A 21,976-nucleotide genomic window follows, 5' to 3' on the forward strand; every position below is an offset into this window, starting at 1 on the left:
GAAAATAGACTATGCCTCTATTCTTCCTACCAAAGTACATGACCTCACACTTACCCACGTTGTATTCCATCTGCCACTTCTTTGCCCATTCTCCTAACCTGTCCAAATCCTTCTGCAGCCTCTCCGCCTTCTCAATACTACCTGTCCCTCCGCCTATCTTTGTATCATCTGCAAACTTAGCCAGGATGCTCTGAGTTCCTTCATCTAGATTATTAATGTATAAAGTGAAAAGTTGTGGTCCCAACACTGACCCCTGCAGAATTCCACTAGTCACCGGCTGCCATCCTAAGAAGGACCCCCTTATCCCCACTCTCTGCCTCCTGCCAGACAGCCAATCTTCTATGCATGCTAGTACCTTGCCTCTAACACCATGGGCTCTTATCTTACTGAACAGCCTCCTATGTGGCACCTTGTCAAAGGCCTTCTGGAAGTCCAAGTAGATAACATCCATTGGCTCTCCTTTGTCTAACCTACTCGTTACTTCCTCAAAGTGACAAAGTTACCTCCTCCACATGACAAATTGACACAAATCAAATGGAGACACAGCATTGAGCAACTTTGATGTGACATTTTGATATACATTACTCTTCTGGTGCTTGTCCCTTAAGAAACTGGGAAATCTGGGTAACAGGAGGAGTCTGACAGGAGTTTGTCTTGTTCAGTTTTACCAATCCTCTTCATATTTTCCAAAAAAAATTCTAATCAGGCCACCTCTTCTCCAGCAAGAACAAATTAAACTTTCTTACCATTTCCTCATAACTTAAAAATGTTTCTCACAAATGCAGTGCTCCTTGGGAACTTAGACATTGCTAGGCTAAAAAGGCCAAGGTCCTTCTAGTTAGTACACCTTCTACCAGCCTGGCGGTTGCATGATATGATTATGAAGTTGTTGACTAACCAATCATTCTCTATCAATTAGTCTCCAACAGACCCAGACATGAGGTGAGAAAAGCCTCAGAGTGGTGGAGAGCTTTGGGAACCATAAGTCCTAGGCTTCCTGGTTCTCCCAAGCATATCATGCTTACTACATATCTTGCCTTGTGTTACTCATAAAATGCCTTTAAGATGCCTGCAATCAAACAAACACTGCACCACAACATTATTTTATTATAAGCTGCTACCTTAACATTAGCTTACTTGCTGCTTTAATAATGAACCTCATCAGCTCCCCGGTGACAAATTACCTAATGCATCTTAACTTCTAAATAACACGTGATCTTTGAAAGCAAGATAATCATTATGATTACATGTTTTGTCCACAGGATTAAAGAGTGTAATGACACCTATTTATTTTTAACACTGGCTCACGTTTAATTTAACAGAACCTGACAAGCCATCTTCAATCTGTATAAATTCAGAACTTCAGAATGTAGAGGGTAAAAAGATTCAGGGGGTCCAAAATTCTGAAAGTGATGAACACAAAGGAGGAATCTATATGATAGTGGAAGCACCTATCAGTATTGATGTTGCTTCACCCAAGGAGTTCATGCCTTTTTTTCGGATTTGTGACTGTGAAGGAAGGTATTGTCAAGCTGTTGGAACATGTGCTCTTACAAAGATGGAGTAAGATGCACTTAAGGGGAGGCTGGATAAAGGGCAAGAGAAAGGAACGGAATGTGATGTTGATAAGAGTTAGATGAAGAGGAAGTGTGAGGGGATGGGTGGCCTGTTTACTGTCCATGCAACGTAATTCTATTAAAGATCCAACCTCATGTTGAGTTGGCAGAGTTCCCAGTTGCATTATAGTTTTGTGTACAGTATCTGTGGTTTGCAGAGGTTTATGCCTTTTTTCCCTGTATATAAACAGAAAAGCTAGAGAAAAGAAACTGCCCTCATACTTCTCCCATGGACCCTATCCTATGCGTGCAAACAAAAATAGCGATTGAAGGCTATCTTTTAGCATCGCAGTCATTTCCTGGATATCCCTGCATAAAGTAACATTACTGAGCATGTGCCATTCATCGTAAAACCAAGTAGAAACCAATGAATGGTTAACATGGATTTCAAATGGGAAAGTCTGGCTTGATCAAACTCATTGGATTCTTTCAAAAGAGTAAACAAGGGTAATTAAATAGATGCAATATATCTAGATTTCCAAAACGTCTTCGATAAGGTACCATAAGTTGGAAAGCAGTGCCCAGCTGAGACATTCAGACCAGATTTGATTCCCAGCCTGTGCTGAATAAACTATAATCGCAAACTGAATATAGTTGCCATTACTATCCATTAATGGCACAATTGTAAGCAATTTTTTGTGGCCCGCCCAACCTTATGGTTGATGGACAGGCCAATCGGCCAGGCGACCTTTACATTTTTTATGAAACCTCATCCAAGGGCGGGATGAAAGCTCCGTTCGGCTATAAAATAAAAAGAAATAGATGGGGACAGCGTTCTTGTAAGGTATGCTTTCAGGTGCTTGATTGTGCTGCATAGATATTTTTTGCAGCCTTTTTGTACATTCTTTTATTATTTGGAAGTCTGCAGCTCCCTGAGGCAGCTGCCTGCCTTCAAGGAGCTCAGTGGGTGCGCTCAGCTGCCCCACGGTGACATGGTCGCCTGCCTTCTTCCCGCCCCCACCCCGGTAGCGCTGAGCTTCTCAGCACATATTTCACGCTGGCTGGTCATTAATGTTCATCTTTGGCGTGGGCTTTTTTTAGGAAACCTCATCCATGGGCAGGATCAGGTTTCCAGTAATGAATTTTTAAAAAAAAATAAACATTTTTGGGCAGAATTTTTCACATGTACATGTTAAGGTGAGTGAGTCCACTGTGCGTACACTTTCTGCGGATTTTTAAAACCTTTGTTCAGTGGTTTAAAAACCTTCAGCTCCTTGAGGCAGCTCCCTGCCTTTCAGTGCATGCATCCTCCCTCCTCCCCCAACCCCGGCAGTGCTGAGCATTTCAGCGCACATTTCGCACTGGCTGGCTGTTAATTGGCCAACCAGCGTGAAATCACGGTTGGGGGCCAATCGCGGGTGGCGGGCCGTTTCCCGCCTCTCCCAGGTCCGCCCACCGTGCCTGCCCAACAACTCGAAAATCCTGCTCTATGTTTTTATGAGGGTGATTCATTTTTACTTTGTAAGGGAAACAAAAGTTTGCCATAAATTTTCAAACATGTTACTAATCCAATGATATACTTGGCATGGGAGCCTCGGTGTTTGTTGACAACTGCACACGATATTCCAGATGTGGTCTCACCAAGGGCCTGTATAATTGCAACAAGACATCCCTGCTCCTGTACTTGAGTCCTCTCACTATGAAGGCCAACATACCATTTGCCTTCTTTATCGCCTGCTGCACCTGCATGCTTCCTTTCAGCGATTGGTGTACCAGTACACCCAGGTCTTGTTGCACATTCCCCCTCTCAATTTATAGCCATTAAATAATAATCTGCCTTCCTGTTTTTGCTACCAAAGTGGACAACCTCACATTTATCCACATTATACTGCATCTTCTATGCATTTGCCCACTCACTCAGCTTGTCCAAATCACAATGAAGCATCTCTGCATCCTCCTCACAGTTCACCCTCCCACCCAGCTTTGTGTCATCTGCAAATTTGGAGATATTACATTTAGTTTCCTCATCTAAATCATTAATATATATTGTGAACACTGACCCCTGCGTTACCCCACTAGTCACTGCCTGCCATTCAGAAAAAGACCTGTTTATTCCTACTCTTTGTTTCCTGTCCGCCAACCAGTTTTCTATCCATCTCATTATACTACCCCCAATCCCATGTGCTTTAATTTTACATGCTAATCTCTTATGTGGGACTTTGTCGAAAGCCTTCTTAAAGTCCAAATAAACCACATCCACTGGCTCCCCCTCATCAACTCTACTAGTTACATCCTCGAAAAATTCCAGTAGATTTGTCAAGCATAATTTCCCTTTCATAAACCCATGCTGACTCGGTCCGATTCTGCCACTGTTTTCTAAGTGCCCGTCTATTAAATCTTTTATAATGGACTCTAGAATTTTCCCCACTACTAACGTCAGGCTGATTAATCTATAATTTCCTGTTTTCTCCCTACCTCCCTTTTTAAATAGCGGGTTTATATTAGCTACCCTCCAATCTGTAGGAACTGTTCCAGAGTCTATAGATCAGAGTCATGATCATAATTTTGGCAGTGAGACATTCCATTCATTGAGCACTAACTATGATTAAAAGCTTGACATCTTAGAGGGATAATGGAGCTAGGAAAGAGGAGAAGGGGTCATTATCTGAGAATTCAAGTTACTGAGAATCACCATCAACAGTCTGGGTTATTTTGGGCTGTTAATCCTCCTGGAAAGACGGTGTTAAATTTGAAATTCACATGCATGTAGTGAATCTGCCACTGGTTTAGAAAATATAAACCCTAGCCTTGAAATAAAAATAGAAAATGCTGGAGGCTCAGCAGCATCTGTGGAGAGAGAAACCAGTGTTAGGTTGGACTTTGGAAAAAAGGCATATGTAGGAGAGGTTCTGGCACAAAGACTAGGAGCAACAGATTGAAGGTTTTGGACAACAGTTGTAGATGGAATGTAAGGAAGAACTTTAACACAGCAAGACCTGGAACTCATTCCCTGTGTGGGTGGTGTAATCAGAGATGATTTCAAAAGGAATTTGGATGGGTGCTTGCAGGAAATAAATTTGCAGGGCTACAGGGATAGAGCGGGGGAATGGGACTGACTGGATTGATCCACGGAAAGCTGGCATAGACTCAATGGGCTAAATGACCTTCTTATCTGCCATAAATAACTTTATGACTCTATTGTTGCTGCCATTTTCACATTGTTTTCCACATTGCCACCTTCTATTGACTGTTGCTTTCTTCATGGCACCCCAACACGGTGCATCTCTCTTAAGATTACATCCGATCATGTTATGAATTGTCGTGATCTGGAAGACACTGCCCGAAAAGGTGGTGGAAGCAGATTCAATTGCAACTAACTTTCAAAAGAGAATTGGATAAACACTTGAAGGGGAAAAACATTGCAGGGCTATGGGAAAAGAGCAAGCGATGAATTGGATGGCTGTTTCAAAGAGGCAAGATGGGCCAAATAATGCCTCCTTCTCTGCTATATTGTCCTATGATTCCACATACATTTACAAGCCGGACATTAAATTGTAAGGTAGATGTTACATGTTATTGATTACAGTAACTTTACACTATCTATATAAGCTACATTTACAATTTCATATTTGTTATTTGACACCCATTAGTGGCTGTGTAAGAAATTCTGTACAAACCAAAGCCATGGCCATGTCCTCAATCGATGTAGTGACGTGATAATGGGCTGCCTGTACCTAACAGGGCAGCAGAAAAAGTGTTTAAATCATTGCCAAAAGAAATTACTCTGTATATTTGGATTTAAGCAAGAAGCATAATGAAACTAGCTGGAATGTAACTTTAAAAATGTTTTCTACACTGAGTACATTAAGCAACACAGTTTCTGCATCGATTCTTAATGCGTCCCCTGTCAGACTTTGTAGGTTGTTCAACAATACAGGTTATTGAGGGACTGACATATTCTGCAGAATGGTAAGCTTCCAGCAGAAAGATAGTCCTTAAAGTTTTTAAAATCAGTGATGCAGTTAGCTCTTCAAATGAGGAACCAAATAGTTAAATATACATAAAAAGATATTGACTGAAGCCTACCCTAAGTCTCCCAGCCCAACCTCCAACTGTATTTTCAAATCCCCAAAAAATCTTGTCTGGTTGCATTTTCAAATGCTCCTCGTCCTTTTTTTCTAACAGGCTTGTTTTTAAATTTATGTTTTCATTAATTTAACCTAAATTCCCCTAGTTCTACTGGCCTGACTTACTCTGCTATAATATTTTGGGTTTACCTTGTACGTAGAAAGATTTTACCTCCTCCCCTGCCCCACCACCCTTCCATCCCCCACTACCCCTTCCATCCCCCACTACTCCTCCATCCCCCACTACCCCTCCATTCCCACTACACTCCCCCTCAACCTTCTGTCTAGAATTTGCTCTCCTCACTTGTGCAGTTTTGGAGCAGCCTTGGAGTATTTGTGATCTTTTAGACCATGAGAAATACTGTTTTACAACAGCAACGTATTTATATAGCATCTTTAACATAATAATAAACTGTCTCAAGGTGCTTCACAAGAGCATTTATAAATTGAAATCTGACACCAACCCACATAAGGAGACACTAGGGCAGGTGACCATAAGCTTGGTCAAAGGGGCAGGTTTTAAGGAGTGTCTTAAAGGAAAAAAGAGAGTTGGAGAGGCAAAGAGATTTAGGGAGGGAATTCCAGAACTTATGGCCTTAGCAACTGAAAGCACAGCCACCAAAGGTGAGACAATTAACATGGGGGCTGTTCAAGAGGCCTGAATTAGAGGAGAACTGATAACTCAGAGGGTTGTGGGGCCGGGGGATAATACAGAGATAAGGATGGGTGAGACGATGGGGAGATTTGAAAGCAAGGTTGAGAATTTTAAAATCAGGGCACGGCTTAACCAAGAGCCAATGTAAGTCAACAAGAACAGGGATGAAGGGTGAGTGAGATTTGGTGTAAGTTAGAACATGGGTAGCAGAGTTTTGGATGATCTCATATTTACAGAGGGTGGAATGTAGCAGGCCAGCCAGGAGTCCCTTAGAATAGTCAAGTCTAGAGGCAACAAAGGTATAGACTAGTACCTCAGCAGCAGATGAGCTGTTCAGACAAGCATGGAGTCAGACGATGTCATGGAGATGTAAATAAGCGGTGTTAGTGATGGTGCAAATGTGTGGTCAGGAGCTCAGCGTCAAACATGACACCAAACCTCAGACAGTTGCTAGGGAGAGGGCTGGAATTGGTGACTAGGAAAACAGTGCTTGTCGTGGGGACAATGTTAATGACGATGGCTCAGTCTTCCCAATATTTAATTGCAGGAAATTTCAGCTTATCCAGTACTGGATGTCCACAAGCAGGCTGATAATTTAGAGACAGTGGAGGGGTTGAGAAAGGTAGTGGTGAGGTAAACCTGGGTGTCAACAGCTGTGTTTTTGGATGATGGCACTAGGGGGCAGCATGTAGGTGAGAAATAGGAGGGAGCTAAGGATAGATCTTGCAGAAGCAAAGACCTCTTTAAAATCTAAACCTTAATCTGCTTGGAGTCCATCACTTGTTTACTGCAGAGCTTAACGCAAATTCTAGCATATGCCTTAATCACAAGAAGCTCTTATGCTGAAAAATTGAGTTCTATTTGAACGAACCATATTCCCCAGGGGGGATATGCCAGCCTTGAATGGTTGTTTCAGCAACACTGTTGTCAGGTTCCTCTAGATATAAATAACAATGCGTACATTATTAATTTCCCATTTTAAAATAAATAAATAGTACTTGAAATCATGAAGGGTTTAGATTGAGTAGATAGGGAGAAACTGTTCCTATTGGCAGATGAATCGAGAACCAGGTGATTGAAGGTAATTGGCAAAAGGATTAAAGACAACATGGGGAAAAACCTTTTACACGGTGAATGGTTAGGATTTGGAAGGCACTACCTGAGACTGGTGGACACAGATGTGGGTGTGCCTACACCACATGGACTGCAGTGGTTCAAGAAGGCAGCTCACCACCACCTTCTCAAGGGCAATTCTGTGATTCTGTAAAATGTATCTATTTCTTTTGAAGGGCTCCAGACATTGTGGGTAGAAATCTTTCCAGATGGATGTTCTTGCCCCAATTTCCATCCATCCTTTTTTGTAAGGACAGACAATGACAGGTTCCATATATTATCTGTGAAGCTACTTGGTGCCCCCTGCCAGAACAGGGTGGATTAGCAAAGGGTGTAGAACAAAGAACAAAGAAAAGTACAGCACAGGAACAGGCCCTTCAGCCCTCCAAGCCTGCACCAATCATATTGCCAGTGTACTGTCCTAGAAATGTGAGTGAGGCATTTGAGGGAAAGTTACTATCTTATTATCATTTTTTTTTTACTAAAAGGAATGAAGGGAGTTTTGCCAAAGAAAGGCTGCATTGCTAATTGTGGTGGCCTGAGTTTGTTTTAAATATTTCAAGTTTTATGTGAATGAAAATCTAGGAAGTCATCAGTTCGCAGCATTGACATCTTTAGCAACATCTGTAGAGCCAACATCTGTAGACCCAACAACATCGACTTCTACAGCAGGATCATTTTCAGACCACTATACAACATCAACTATGGACATTACAGTCACCTCAGGTGCGTTACTATTTAACGCAAGTAATTTTCAGGGAATACTGAGAAAAACGTAACAGTTTTTGGGGAATATTCAGTAAATATTTAACTGAAAGATATTTACTTAATATGTTGAATATCAGTTAATTTTAAATGTTAACTATTTCTCGTAACATTCTTCGAGCATGTAATATGGAAACAAAATTTGTGTTGCCATGGGTTATTGACACAGGTGTTCGAATGGCTATAAAATGTGAACTCTGCCTTGATGCAGTTTTAGAGGGATTCAACCCTGGTGACAAGGGGCTGTTCCACAATGGAGATAAACTACAGGGAGGGACAGACAGAAGTGGAGACTTGGGCGAATAACTTAGACAGACATGGTCCTGAAGGGGTGCAGAGGCAATTGACCATAAATGGCCCCAGATAACCAGGGCTGGGAGTTAGGATGAATGGTTAAGGTTGTTGGGCTTCCTTTAGAAAAGAGATGTTAAGGTGACATATTGAAGATTTTGAGATTATAGTTGGGACTTTTGGAACAGATGCTGCTCCAATGTCATATACCTCGGAACTGCTCTCGTTCCGTGGGTGTAACAGTTGGTGTACGTGGATAAATGGAGTTTCCCCAATCACTAAAGGCAAAGTTAGGGCATTGAAGCAGCAACATCTTTGAGGAAATACCTGGGCCCAGATTTTCGTTCCCGGATCAGGTTCACAGAGTTGGGGGATTTCCCTGCTCGACAAATCCGACCTTTAAAAATTTCCACCCACGGGTTGGATTTTCAGCCGGGGGCAGAGAGGGGGTGTGGGAGCAGGCTGAAGTAGGAGTTGGGGTGGGTGACCCCAGAACAAATGCACAGGCCGCTAGGTGTGGAGGCGGGCTGGATGCAAGGCCCTGCATCTGTACCCCAACACTGTGTTCAAATAAATAAATAATAAAACAAAAGGCACCCTTCACCACCACACCCTCACACCCCCGTGCCAATCCATGCCCCTCCAAATGCATCCTATTGCTCCCATTCCCCTATGCCAAACCATGCCCCTCTACACACACCCCATTGCCCCCGTATTCCCTATGCCAATATACTGCCAATCCATGCCCCCCCCACCCACCACCCTTTGCCCTTACACCCTTCATGCCAACTCGCCTGGTATTCTTGGACAGTTCTTGGACAACTTTGACACTTCCTGGACAGCTTTGACAGCTGGTGGCTCTTTAACAGTTCCTTAACAGCTGGACAGTTCTTTGACAGCTTGACAGTTCCAATGAGTTTGTGTCAAAAGTGTGTAATCATGTTCACTTTTAACAATCCCAAAGGGTGCCTTACCTCTCCCCATGGTGCCTTGGGACTATATCCAAAGGGCATCCAGGGTTAGGGTTAGGGTTAGTGTTAGGGTTATCCAAACGAATCATAGGAACATAGGAGTTCAGATCAGCTCTTACCCGGTCTAATCTGCATACTCGGGGTTTCACACTCTTGGCCTTCCAAAATCCCACTTCAGTGGAGGCAGCTATGACCTGAACTGCGCATACGTGAACCCCCAGCCCAACTCCGATCCCGCCCCTGCAAAAATGAGAAACGCTGGGCTCAGGGCAGGACTTAGAAATTTCGGCTATCTCCGGGACTTCTGTCACGACAAAGAACCTCCCTGTTGTGGAAAAAAATCTGGGCCCTGGTCTACGAGAGAATGAGCAATGTTGATCCAGGGGAGTATTTTACAGCGCCAACAGGCTTGATTACCCATTTGAAAATTAGGAAGTTAAGAGAAAGAAGGGAAGTTGCTAGAACTTTTTTGTTGACGTGCTGGCCCCTGTTTCGTGAGTGCAAACCTCGCCAAGAGTTTCTCTCTCACAGTTGCCGCCCAAGTACAGTTTTGAGGGACATGCAAGAGGAGCATACGCCATGCCAGGTCAGATTGGCCTGACCAGTAGAATTTAAATCAAATTACTAGTAATAAATAAATTAATTACTAAGTTAAAAGCAGAAATTTAAAAAAAAAATCTGGACCTCAGAGGTGGTAAACTGAGGTTTACTGCCCAAACCATGTGCTAATGAACATAGGGACAGATAGAAACAAAAACAAACATTGCTGGAAAAACTCAGCAGGTCTGACAGCATCTGTGGAGAGAAAGACAGAGTTAACGTTACCCGCCTGTCTCTGAAGAAACGGGGCTCTGAAGAAGAGTCATACGGACTCAAAACGTTAACTCTGTCTTTCTCTCCACAGATGCTGTTGGACCTGCTGAGTTTTTCCCAGCAATTTTTGTTTTTGTTTCAGATTTGCAGCATCCGCGGTATTTTGCTTTTATCATAGGGACAGGGAGGTCGGGAAGTTGAGTGCATGGCTGACAGAGTGTGTGGGAAAGAGGGGTCCCTTGCATGTGACATGCACCAATACTGGGGCAGGAAGGAGCTGTATTCCAGGAATAGGCTTCGCCTGAACCAGAATGGGACCAGTAACCAAGCAGAAAGGATCAATAGCTCTGTGGGCAGGACTTTAAATTGGTGAGATGTGGGAAGGCTCTGGTGAAAATAATATAATTCTGAAGATAAAAGAAATAGTGGGGATAAGAGTAAAAGCCAAACTAAGGTAAGGAACAATAAATAGTCAGGGAACAAATACAGTTGTAAAAGGTATGCATAAAATGACTTAAAAATAAAGTGAAAGGAACAATGAATAAAAATAAATGAAATAGCCTTTACAGTAATGTGCATAGTAACTGAAACCAAATGAAGAGGTTAGGAAAGAAGTGAAAAAATAGGCAAAGCAACATGACAAAATTAAATTATCAAAAAAAGAAATCATAATTAGATAAAAAGAAACAGTAAAGTATTCTACAGACAGATAAATAACAGAAGAAATATAGGAAAGGGATATGACGAGTGTTCCCTCTAAATTCACTTCGTTGTATGCAGCCGATGTATTTCAATGCGTGATACATTTACATTGTTTACACCATCATGCACACGGGGCTTACAGGCAACAACTGTTGTACCTTCCAGATTGCTGTGCAGCCATATGTGCACACAGTTTAGCAGGAACATTAGGTAGAAACACATGAGCATGCATATGATAAACTCGCAGGTAATGTCAGTGAAACAGCAAAATTATTGAGTGGTTTGCTTTGCTTCAGTAACCACCAGGGAGACTAAAAAGGTGGACATGACGTTAGAAGAAGAGACCAAAAATGATCTAGAGACAGGTAAGATTGAAAATGGGGAGATTATTGATAAGCTAATCAAACTTATGGAAGATAAAACCACTTCTCCAAACAGATCGCATACACATGTATTAAAAGAAGTTAGGGAAGAACGAGCAAAATCAACTCATCATATAAATAACAATTCATTAGAAAAGGTAATAATACCAGTGGATTGGCTGATAGCTAATGCTATTGCTATATTTAAAAAGGGAGGTAGAACAACTTCAGGAAACTGTAGAGCTATGAACTATAGAGCTATAAACTATTGGCTTAATGACATTGTTAGGAAAGATAATGGAATCTTTATATAACAGACAAACATCTAAGGGAGGATCTTCCAGTTGGCGAGCAGGGGTGGGGGCATGTCAGGGAAATATTGCTATCATTGGTTTAACATATTTTAATTTGGAGTCAATCTCCCTGAGGCAGCACTTAGCCTCAGGGAGATCAGTGCGCTCTTTCGCGCATATGCAAAAGAGCGCACTCTCAGCTGAGGGAATCCCAACCTCAGCGCTCCCTGGCGGACATCATGCTGGGCGGACCTTAATTGGCCCGCCCATGTAAAATGGCGGGGGCGCCAATTGGAGGCAACGCCCCCCACCCCCCCCCGATGGAGGAAAGTTTTTTCCCTAGAACCAAAAATATAACTAAAAGTAGTCAGCACGAGCTTCAAAATGAAGAACATCTTTGACCAACCTTATTTAGTTCTTTGAAGAAGTAACAGAAAGAGCGGACAAGGGGAATTTAATGGATATTATGGCCGGAATTTTACGACACTATTGCGGAGGGGGCAGGGCTGTAAAATGCAGCGAGCCTTTCTAAACTTAATTGACTTCGGCAGGACTGTAAAATCCTGCTGACGTAAAATTTTGCCCTATATATTTAGGTTTTCAGAAGGCCTCTGATAAGATACCACTTAACAGACCCATGACTAAGATCAGAACATGTGGAGTCAGGGGTCAAATAGCTGAATGGATAAGTAAGCGGAGCACAAAACAGACAGTAGGTGTTAGGAGTCGCAACTCAAGGTGCTAAGAGGTCTTCTACAAGGATTGATGCTGGGACCACTGCTGTTCACAGTTTACATTAATGATTAATAATTAATTAAAATTAATTTTAATATAATTAAGTCTGAGGTGGTACATTATGTTGGGAAGAATATGGAGGACAAGTATTGCCTGGACAATAGGAGATTAAATAGGGTGGAGGAACAAAGGCATCCAGGGCTACACATGCATTAATCACTAAAAGTAGAAACAAAATAAAGCCATAAAAAAGCAAATGTTATTGTTGTCTTTGTTGAATAGAAAGGTCATCCTGTGCAGAGTTCCATTTTGTAGGGAGAATGCCTACCTAAAAATAATGGCATAAGCTCTGTAAATATTTTGTACTTTATCATACAATGGAAACTCTAGGAAGCCATTTATCATCAGCAATGACAACATTTACTACATCGACAGAATCAATAACCCTGACTGCTACACCGACATCAGTTTCAGGCTGCAATCAAACACCTTCCAGCCCTCCAGTCAATACAGCCAGCTCAGGTTTGTTGCTAAGCACAGCCTAAAAAATGAAATATTGTTGACGATTTCATGGAAGTTGCTTAAATATCAGTTTATCTTAAATATTGCCCATTTATATATTAATTAAAACGTAGGACTGGGACCCTTAGCTTCAGCATGGACAGCAGTAAGGCCATCAACGCCAAGTGCATCGACAGTTGAAACAGAATTTCCAGCAGCAGTGCTCTCAGACAGCACTCAGAAAGCAACAGCTGAAACTACAGTCACTTACAGTACTAATGGTACTACAGGTCAGTAGACTTACAGAGCTTGTAAAACATGTCAGGCTTCTTATGGTAGTCCAGGCGGTGCTCGGATTTGGAATTGTGATACCAATGCTTATCCGATCATTTTGATAGATTACCACCAACATTACAATCAGTAAAGTTAGACTGCTAAACCCTACTATCTGTCACTACAACATAAGACAGAAGACATTGGAGCACTGGAGTAAACACCACTCCTCTTTCTGATGTACAGTACAGTATTTGTAACAGTGTAACTGTAAGCTAGCCCTGTTGCTCATGTAACGCCACTCAAATACATTTTTAATTTCTGCAAAAGCTAGCTAATTATAAACGTTCTGCATCTTATATTAACACCAACTTAGGAATGGAACCATTAACAACCAGGACAGCACTGGCAGAAAGAACAGTAAAACCACCTACAGCATCAGAAGCAGCTTCTGACGTTACCACCACTATTGGCACTGCAGGTCAGGTAGAATGTTAACATTTTTCTATAAGTGTGTTACTTGAGCTTTTGGAGATGTAACTGGTACCATAAATTCAGGATCATAACTTATTCCACAACTTTTTATGGCTTGGTTCAGAGTTTTCACTACTTCCCCGAGGAAGCTATCAGTGCTACAATTAATCTTGATGCGTTGGCCAAGGGAAGGGGAAGGAAAATTAGCCAGGTCACCTACTCCGATTACTGATTCCAGGTGGAAAGTTATGTATGGACACCACGTAAGATGATCATATTAGCCTCTAGTGCACCCATCATCACCACATTCAAATATGTTATTGATTTTCATTGTCTAGCTTCATCCATTACCTCTAGACTTGACTACTCCAATGCATTCCTGGCTGGCCTCCCATATTCCGCCCTCTGTAAATTTGAGATCATATTGAGCTCTGCTTTCCATATCTTAACTCAGAACAAGACATGTTCATCTAACACTCCTGTCCTAGTTTATCTACATTGACTTCGAGTCAAGCAATGTCTTGATTTTAAAATTCTCATCCTCCATGACCTTGTCCCTCCCTATCTCTGTAATCTCCTCCAGCTCCACAGCCCTCTGAGATAGCTGCAGTCCTTTAATTCTGGCCTCCTGAGCATCCCCAGTTTTAGTTTCTCCATCATTGTTGGCTGTGCTTTCAGCTGTCTGGGCCCTAAGCTCGAGAATACTATCCCCAAACCTCTCCACCTATCTACCCCTTTTCCTCTTTTAAAACACTCTTAAAACCTACCTCCTTGACCTAGCTCTCAGTCATCTTTATCCATCTACAAGAAGGAAGAAGATGCTGCACCTTATAATGCTTGGTGTCATACAGAATCATGGAATGGTTAGCGCAGAAGGAGGCCATTTGGCCTGTTGTGACTGTGCTGACCCACTGGAGGAGCAATTCACCAAGTGCCGCTCCCCTGTCTTTTCCTTGTTTATTTTATACTGCCTCTTCATCCTCTTCCTACCAAAGTAGATTATTTCACACTTCTTTGCATTAAATTTGATCTGCCCCTTGTCCGCTCACTCCGCCAACCTCTCTTTGTCCTTATGAAGTTCTACACAATCCTCCTCACAGTTCACAATAATTCTAAGTTTTGTATTGTTCGCAAATTTTGAAATTATGCCCTTCATACCAAAGTTTAAGTTAATAATATGCATATATCAAGTTAATAATATATAATAATAGTCATAACACAGATTCCTGGGGACTCCACAATAAACCTTCCTTCAGCCCGAAAAACATCCATTAACCACTACTCTCTGTTTCCTGTCACTCAGCCAATTTTGTACTCCTGTTGCTAACTGTCTTTTTTTATTCCATGAGCTATAACTTTGCTCACAAGTCTGATGTGCGGCACTGTATCAAATACCTTTCGGAAGTCCATGTACACCACATCAACAGCATTGCCCTCATCAAGCCTCTCTGTTACCTCACCAAAAAACTCTAGCAAGTTAGCTAAACACAATTTTCCCTTAACAAATCCATGCTGGCTTTCCTTAATTAACCTGCATTTGTCTATGTGACTATTAATTTTGTCCTGAATTATTGTTTCTAAAAGTTTCCCCACCGCCAAAGTTAAACTGACTGGCCTGTCCTTGCTGGGTGTATCTTTATACCCTTCTTTGAACAAGGTGTAACATTTGCAATCCTCTAGTCCTCTGGCACTATCCCTGAGCCTGAGAAAGATTTAAAGATTATAGCAAATTTTTGCATAATTCCTATTCTCTCCTCCTTCAGTATCCTTGGATGCATCTCATCCGCTCTTGGTACTTTAGCATATCCAATCGCTCCTCCTTATCAACTTTTAAACCCCTCAAGTGCCTGAATTACCTCCTCTTTTACCGTGACCTGTGCAGCATCTTCTTCCTTCTTGTAGATGGATACAAATATCCACTTAATACCTCAGCCATGCCCCCTGCCTCCATGTATAAACCCCTCTTTGGTCCCACTCCTTTGCTATTTATTTGCCCATAGAAGACTTTTGGATTCCCTTTTATGTTAGCTGCCAGTCTCTTCTTTTACTCTCTCTTTGATCCTCTTATTTGTTTTTCAATTCCCCTCTGAACTTTCTATATTCAGTCTGGTTCTCAATTGTACTATCCACCTGAAATCTGCCATACGCACACTTTTTCTGCTTCATCTTAATCTCTATCTCTTTTGTCATCCAGGGAGATCCAAATTTGTTTGCCCCACCTTTCCCCTTCATGGGAACATACTTGACTGCACTTGAACTATCTCTTCTTTAAAGGCAGCCCATTGCTCAGTTACAGGTTTGCTTGGACTCTTTGATTTTGTTTTTTAATGCTCCTTGGGTTATTTTAGACCGTAAGACATAGGAGCAGAAATTAGGCCATTCGGCCCATCAAGTCTGCTCCGCCATTCAATCATGGCTGATAACTTTCTCAACCCCATTCTCCTGCCTTCTCCCCGTAACCTTTGATCCCCTTACCAATTAGGAACCTATCTATCTCCGTCTTAAATACACTCAATGACCTGGCCTCCACAGCCCTCTGTGGCAATGAATTCCATAGATTCACCACTCTCTGGCTAAAGAAGTTTCTCCTCATCTCTGTTCTAAAAGGTCTTCCCTTTACTCTGAGGCTGTGCCCTCGGGTCCTAGTCTCTCCTACTAATGGAAACATCTTCCCCACATCCACTCTATCCAGGCCTTTCAGTATTCTGTAAGTTTCAATCAGATCCCCCCTCATCCTTCTAAACTCCATTGAGTATAGACCCAGAGTCCTCAAATGTTCCTCATATGTTAAGCCTTTCATTCCTGGGATCGTTCTTGTGAACCTCCTCTGGACCCTCTCCAGGGCCAGAACATCCTTCCTGAGATACGGGGCCCAAAATTGCTCACAATATTCTAAATGTGGTCTGACCAGAGCCTTATAAAGCCTCAGCAGCACATCCCTGCTTTTATATTCTAGTCCTCTCGAAATAAATGCCAACATTGCATTTACCTTCCTAACTACCGACTCAACCTGCAAGTTAACCTTAAAAGAATCCTGGACTAGGACTCCCAAGTCCCTTTGCACTCCAGATTTCTGAATTCTCTCCCCATTTAGAAAATAGTCTATGCCTCTATTCTTCCTACCAAAGTGCATGACCTCACACTTCTCCACGTTGTATTCCATCTGCCACTTCTTTGCCCATTCTCCTAACCTGTCCAAATCCTTCTGCAGCCTCCCCGCCTCCTCAATATTACCTGTCCCTCCACCTATCTTTGTATCATCTGCAAACTTAGCCAGGATGCCTTCAGTTCCTTCATCTAGATCATTAATGTATTAAGTGAAAAGTTGTGGTCCCAACACTGACCCCTGTGGAACTCCACTAGTCACCGGCCGCCATCCTGAGAAGGACCCCCTTATCCCCACTCTCTGCCTCCTGCCAGATAGCCAAGTCTTCTATCCATGCTAGTACCTTGCCTCTAACACCATGGGCTCTTATTTACTGAGCAGCCTCCTGTGCGGCATCTTGTCAAAGGCCTTCTGGAAGTCCAAGTAGATAACATCCATTGGCTCTCCTTTGTCTAACCTACTCGTTACCTCCTCAAAGAATTCTAACAGATTTGTCAGGCATGACCTCCCGTTGATGAAACCATGCTGACTTTGCCCTATTTTATCGTGCACTTCCAAATATTCTGAAATCTCATCCTTAATAATGTACTCTAAAACCTTACCAATGACCAAGATCAGGCTAATCGGCCTGTAATTTCCTGTCTTTTGCCCCACTCCCTTCTTAAACAGGGGGGTTACATTAATGATTTTCCAGTCCTATGGGACCCTCCCTGACTCCAGTGATTCCTGAAAGATCACCACTAACGCCTCCACTATCTCTTCAGCTATCTCCTTCAGAACTCTGGGGTGTAATCCATCTGGTCCAGGTGATTTGTCCACCTTCAGACCTTTCAGTTTTCCTGGCACCTTCTCCTTGGTAATGGCCACCATACTCACCTTTGCCCCCCAACTCTCTTGAACTTTGGGGATGTTACTCATGTCTTCTACCGTGAAGACTGACGCAAAGTACCTATTCGGTTCCTCCGCTATTTCTTTGTCCCCCACTACTACTTCTCCAGCGTCATTTTCCAGCGGCCCAATGTCCACTTTTGCCTCTCTCTTACCCTTTATATATCTAAAAAAAACTCTAGCAACCTTATTTTATATTACTGGCTAGTTTACCCTCATATTTAATCTTCTCCCTCCTTATTTCTTTTTTAGCTGTCCTCTGTTGGTCTTTGTAGGCTTCCCAATCCCCTGGTTTCCCACTGCTCTTCGCCACATTGTATGCTTTCTCTTTAGCTTTTATGCTGTCCCTGACTTCCCTGGTCAGCCATGGTTGCCTCGTCCTCCCTTTAGTATGCTTCTTCTTCATAGAAATGAATTTTTGCTGTGTCTCCCAAATTACTCCTAGAAACTCCTGCCATTGCTGTTCCACAGTCTTTCCTGCTAGGCTCATCTCCCAGTCAATTCTGGCCAGCTCCTCCCTCATGCCTCTGTAGTTGCCTTTATTCAACTGTAATACCATATTACCTTAAAGGTGCTATATAACTATAAATTGTTGTTGTTACTTATGCATAAAGAATGGCTGCTTGTGCAAAGTATAAAAGAGTGCTTCGCGCCCTCAAAAATCATACCTAAGTCAGCACCTTCAAGAAAGGATGGGAGAAAATTGGAGGTTGAATACCAAGGATGTGTGTATATAGAAAAAGGATAACGAGCAACCTTCAAATAACCAAGTCCAGATTGGTGAATCAGTGGGTAGCTTCGGAAATGACATAAGTCTGAGATATTCCCAGCAATCAAATTGAAGCAGGGATTGATTTACAATCTGGTCTATTGTTTGGGACTGATGTTCCCAGTTAAATTGTGTGTGATCTCTCATCCAAGTTTACAACATGACCATGATGACCTTGCAATGCCCTAAGATGGTTCAATGTGGACCATTGATTTCTGTGTAGGTGGAATGGAATCTACAATAGGGTTGTCAATCGAGATGTTAGTATTGTCCCAGAGCTTTTTCCCAGTGTGTTTCAGGATTGAACAAGCATCTTTTAAGAGCATTAGCTCTTCACATTGCGTTTCTGTTATGTGTTATTGATTAACACAATGAACGTCATCCAAAGACATTGGCTTGGCATTCTCCCAATATGATCTGCAATGTGAGGCTTGTTGACAGAAAATACTACATGGTAAGCACAAGATTCCAATAATAAGACCAAAAAAGGCACAAGATGTACCTTATATTCCAGATTTTGCACTATTCATCACTAGAGGCAGGCTGAAGCTGTACAGTTTGATTCAAATGAGACAATATTTAGCACTCCATAGAGAAAAAACTCTATCCAAATCTTTTGAGTCAAACAGTAGCGTCTGCATTCAAAGCCAAATCAATGGTAGTAATGGGCAGATGTGAAAATCAAAACATTAATTATCATACTAAGATGCAGAGCAGTCTGTAATCTGACTTTACATGAAAAATAGCGGGGGCAATTTTTGGCTGCCTAGTGTCTAGTTAATGTTGGGAAGCAGGCAACTAGCAGATGAACAATTGTTTTTAGAACACTTGGTCACTCTCATGTCATTTCTTTTGTGTGGGCCTCAAGTTAGGCAGCCCGCGCTCCATCCTGAAACAGGTAGGGGCATTAACAAAATCTTTTAATAGGGATCCTATACCAGATGTAGGCCCCTGCCACAATTTTCATGGGCTACTGGGCGGAACATGTAGTCTGCCTGGTGGAATTGCCAGCTCAGAAATGATCTGGTTGAACAGTAGAAGGTTAGAGGGGATGAATGGCTTCCTCCTCTTTCTGTCTGCCTATGATCCCTGAGCAACCTAACAGGCAGTCCTTAAGGGAGCCACTGAAGGCAGCTCCAGAAGAAAACTGGAGCGAGCTGAGGAACTGATTTTAGTGGGGCCAGGAAGAGAATAAGTGTTCTTCATGTCTCCACAAAATCTTTCAGCTTCCTGCTGGTTCCCTGCCATGTCCACTTATCAGGATTGCCACCAAAACCCGCAGCACCCCCTTTAAGCAATGACCTCCAGCTGGGCTCTGCTGAGGAGCCTCTGGATTTCCCACCCTCCTCAGTCGCCAAGCTGCCTTTCATTACTCACTTGGCACAGTCAAACAAGGCCCAACTGTGAAAGTGGTTGCAGCCCCTCGTTAATGCCATTGGGTGGGTGGCGAAATCACTCCACCCACTGACCGCCCAATGTGTGCTATATCCGAAATTATCCGCAGTGTGTGGTCTCAGCATTCTTAAGGTCTTGCTATGAGCTTATTGCTACTTACAACACAGCGTTACATGACAGAGCCTTCCAGATAAATGGTGTACAAGTAGCAGAAGATTTTGCAATTTAAAATGTCTCTGAGGATGAACACAGAGTACTTTTACAGAGCACAAGCCAGTTGACCTCAAAAACAAATGAAAAAGCTAGCTAACTAACAAAAAGCTAGTGCCTTGAGATGTTCTACAATTGACAGAACTGCAAATTGGAATTGGAGGTAATGAAACATGCCAATATCTGCATCCCATACTTTAAAATGGGAAAGATCTCAATTACTTAAATAAACTGAAACCACAAAGCTGTAATACACAATAGACCATCTTATAAAGCTTAATTTCAGGTTTGGCTATATGGAACAAAATCACAGAGCATGGCAACATAACTCCAAAATGATTCCCTCCTCACCTCTCCACTTCACCCCATCCTCAATCCCCCCATCACTCCATCCTCTCCTCTCCTCCTCCTCACTTTTGTTCTTTCCATCTACCCTGATCCTCTTATGCTCTGTTCCTTTCTCTTCCTCTGCACTTCCCTTCCTTTCCTTTACCCAGCTGCTCCCCTACCCTCCCCTCTACTTTCCCCATTCCCTATGCTCCTCTATTCCCTCCTGTTCTCCTCTCTCCTCTATTCGTTCACCCTCGCTCCATCCCCAGTCTCTCTCCCTTTTCCCTCACTGCTTTCCTCCTCTGTTCTCTCCCTTTTCTCTCTCGCTCTCCCATTCTCAGTCTCCTTTGCTCTGACAATAAGATAAAAGCAAAATACTGCAGATGCTGGAAATCTGAAACAAAAACAAAAATTACTGGAAAAATTCAGCAGGTCTGACAGCATTTTTGGAGAGAAAGACAGAGTTAATGTTTTGAGTCCGTATCGGACTCCACGGATGCTGCCAGACCTGCTGAGTTTTTCCGGCAATTTTTGTTTTCCTTCGCTCTGAAAATAGTTATTCATCTCTAGCCCTTTAATCTCCTCTCTCCTTCACCTCCCCACTTTTCCCTCCTGCTCCCATGTGCCCCCTCTACCCTCCTGATTGGTCCATTATTTCCCCACCCTCCAACCCCACTTCACCTGAAAATGCCATGGAGATCAATTGGTGTATAATGTAGAATTATTTCTGCATAAACCTCTCTCAGTGGCACAATGTGATCAAATACTTGAGCTGGAGACTTTGCTTTTCCTTCACCCTGCCTCATTTAACAGCAGTCCCAAGTTCACCATTATAAAACTCAACCCAACTAGTTGAGTTTAAGCCATAACCAACTTGTTGGAGTTCCCAGGCTGATTGCTTTTATTATTTTGTTAATTGCCTCTCCCTTCCCTCTGGTGTATCTGAATTACTCTTTCTCATTACAGAGAGATTTGGGGGTAGAAATTCAGTGGTGGCTGTTTTCGGGCAGGAAGGGACACTTCTGAACTTGGAAGTGTTCCCGGGTCCCAGGACTGGCCTGGAATTGGGCCTTCTGAGTAAGCTGTGTGCGTCATATCTTCACATGGCAGCCCGCCTGACTGAAAATTCAGGCAAATTGCATAATTGCAGGAAAACCAGTACGTAACTGGTGTAAGATTCATTCCTAGAGCTCCTATTAACATGAGTATGTGTAAATGACAATTCTACTGAGATGGTACAGGTCAGGTATGTCCCAAGTTTAATCTGCATATTTTTTAGCTGATCTCAGTGGGGATAGCACAGTTCACCCTAATGACCTTGGATTAAAGATGGAAAGAAAACAAAGTGACAGTTTCCACTTCAATCACATTATTCAAGCACGCACACACTTGGACAATGCGTGTATCTGTAGAAGCCAGCTAGCTTTCAATACCAGCTGGGTGATTCTATTCGGAATGACAGATCTTTACAAGTATTTATTGAAATTCATTATTGCTAAGTACAAGCAGCTGTAACCTAAGGGAGAGGAGTGGTGGGTGGCAGGAGATGGAGGGTAGTTGGAATTCTGAGAGGAGAATTTCTGCTTTTCCTGTTTCCACACGTATTTTTTTTTAAATCAAAACTTATCTTTTTGGTGATGGCCAGTG

The 21,976-nt window shown here is 42.5% G+C and overlaps 1 protein-coding gene across 2 annotated transcripts in view; it reads left to right on the top strand.

Annotated features, from left to right (window-relative positions):
• The window catches only part of LOC121285547 (interleukin-15 receptor subunit alpha-like), an 86,247-nt gene that overhangs the window by 57,519 nt on the left and 6,752 nt on the right, over positions 1–21,976 (top strand). The window contains exons 3-6 of one of the 2 annotated variants that reach the window (XM_041202076.1): positions 8,037–8,177; positions 12,774–12,905; positions 13,019–13,174; positions 13,534–13,638. In XM_041202076.1, coding sequence (XP_041058010.1) covers positions 8,037–8,177; positions 12,774–12,905; positions 13,019–13,174; positions 13,534–13,638 — 534 coding nt within the window. The remainder of the gene's footprint in view (positions 1–8,036; positions 8,178–12,773; positions 12,906–13,018; positions 13,175–13,533; positions 13,639–21,976) is intronic. The other variant, XM_041202077.1, reaches the window with a different exon arrangement.

Source organism: Carcharodon carcharias, chromosome 13 (genome assembly GCF_017639515.1).
Source record: "Carcharodon carcharias isolate sCarCar2 chromosome 13, sCarCar2.pri, whole genome shotgun sequence".
NCBI classification, from domain to species: domain Eukaryota; kingdom Metazoa; phylum Chordata; class Chondrichthyes; order Lamniformes; family Lamnidae; genus Carcharodon; species Carcharodon carcharias.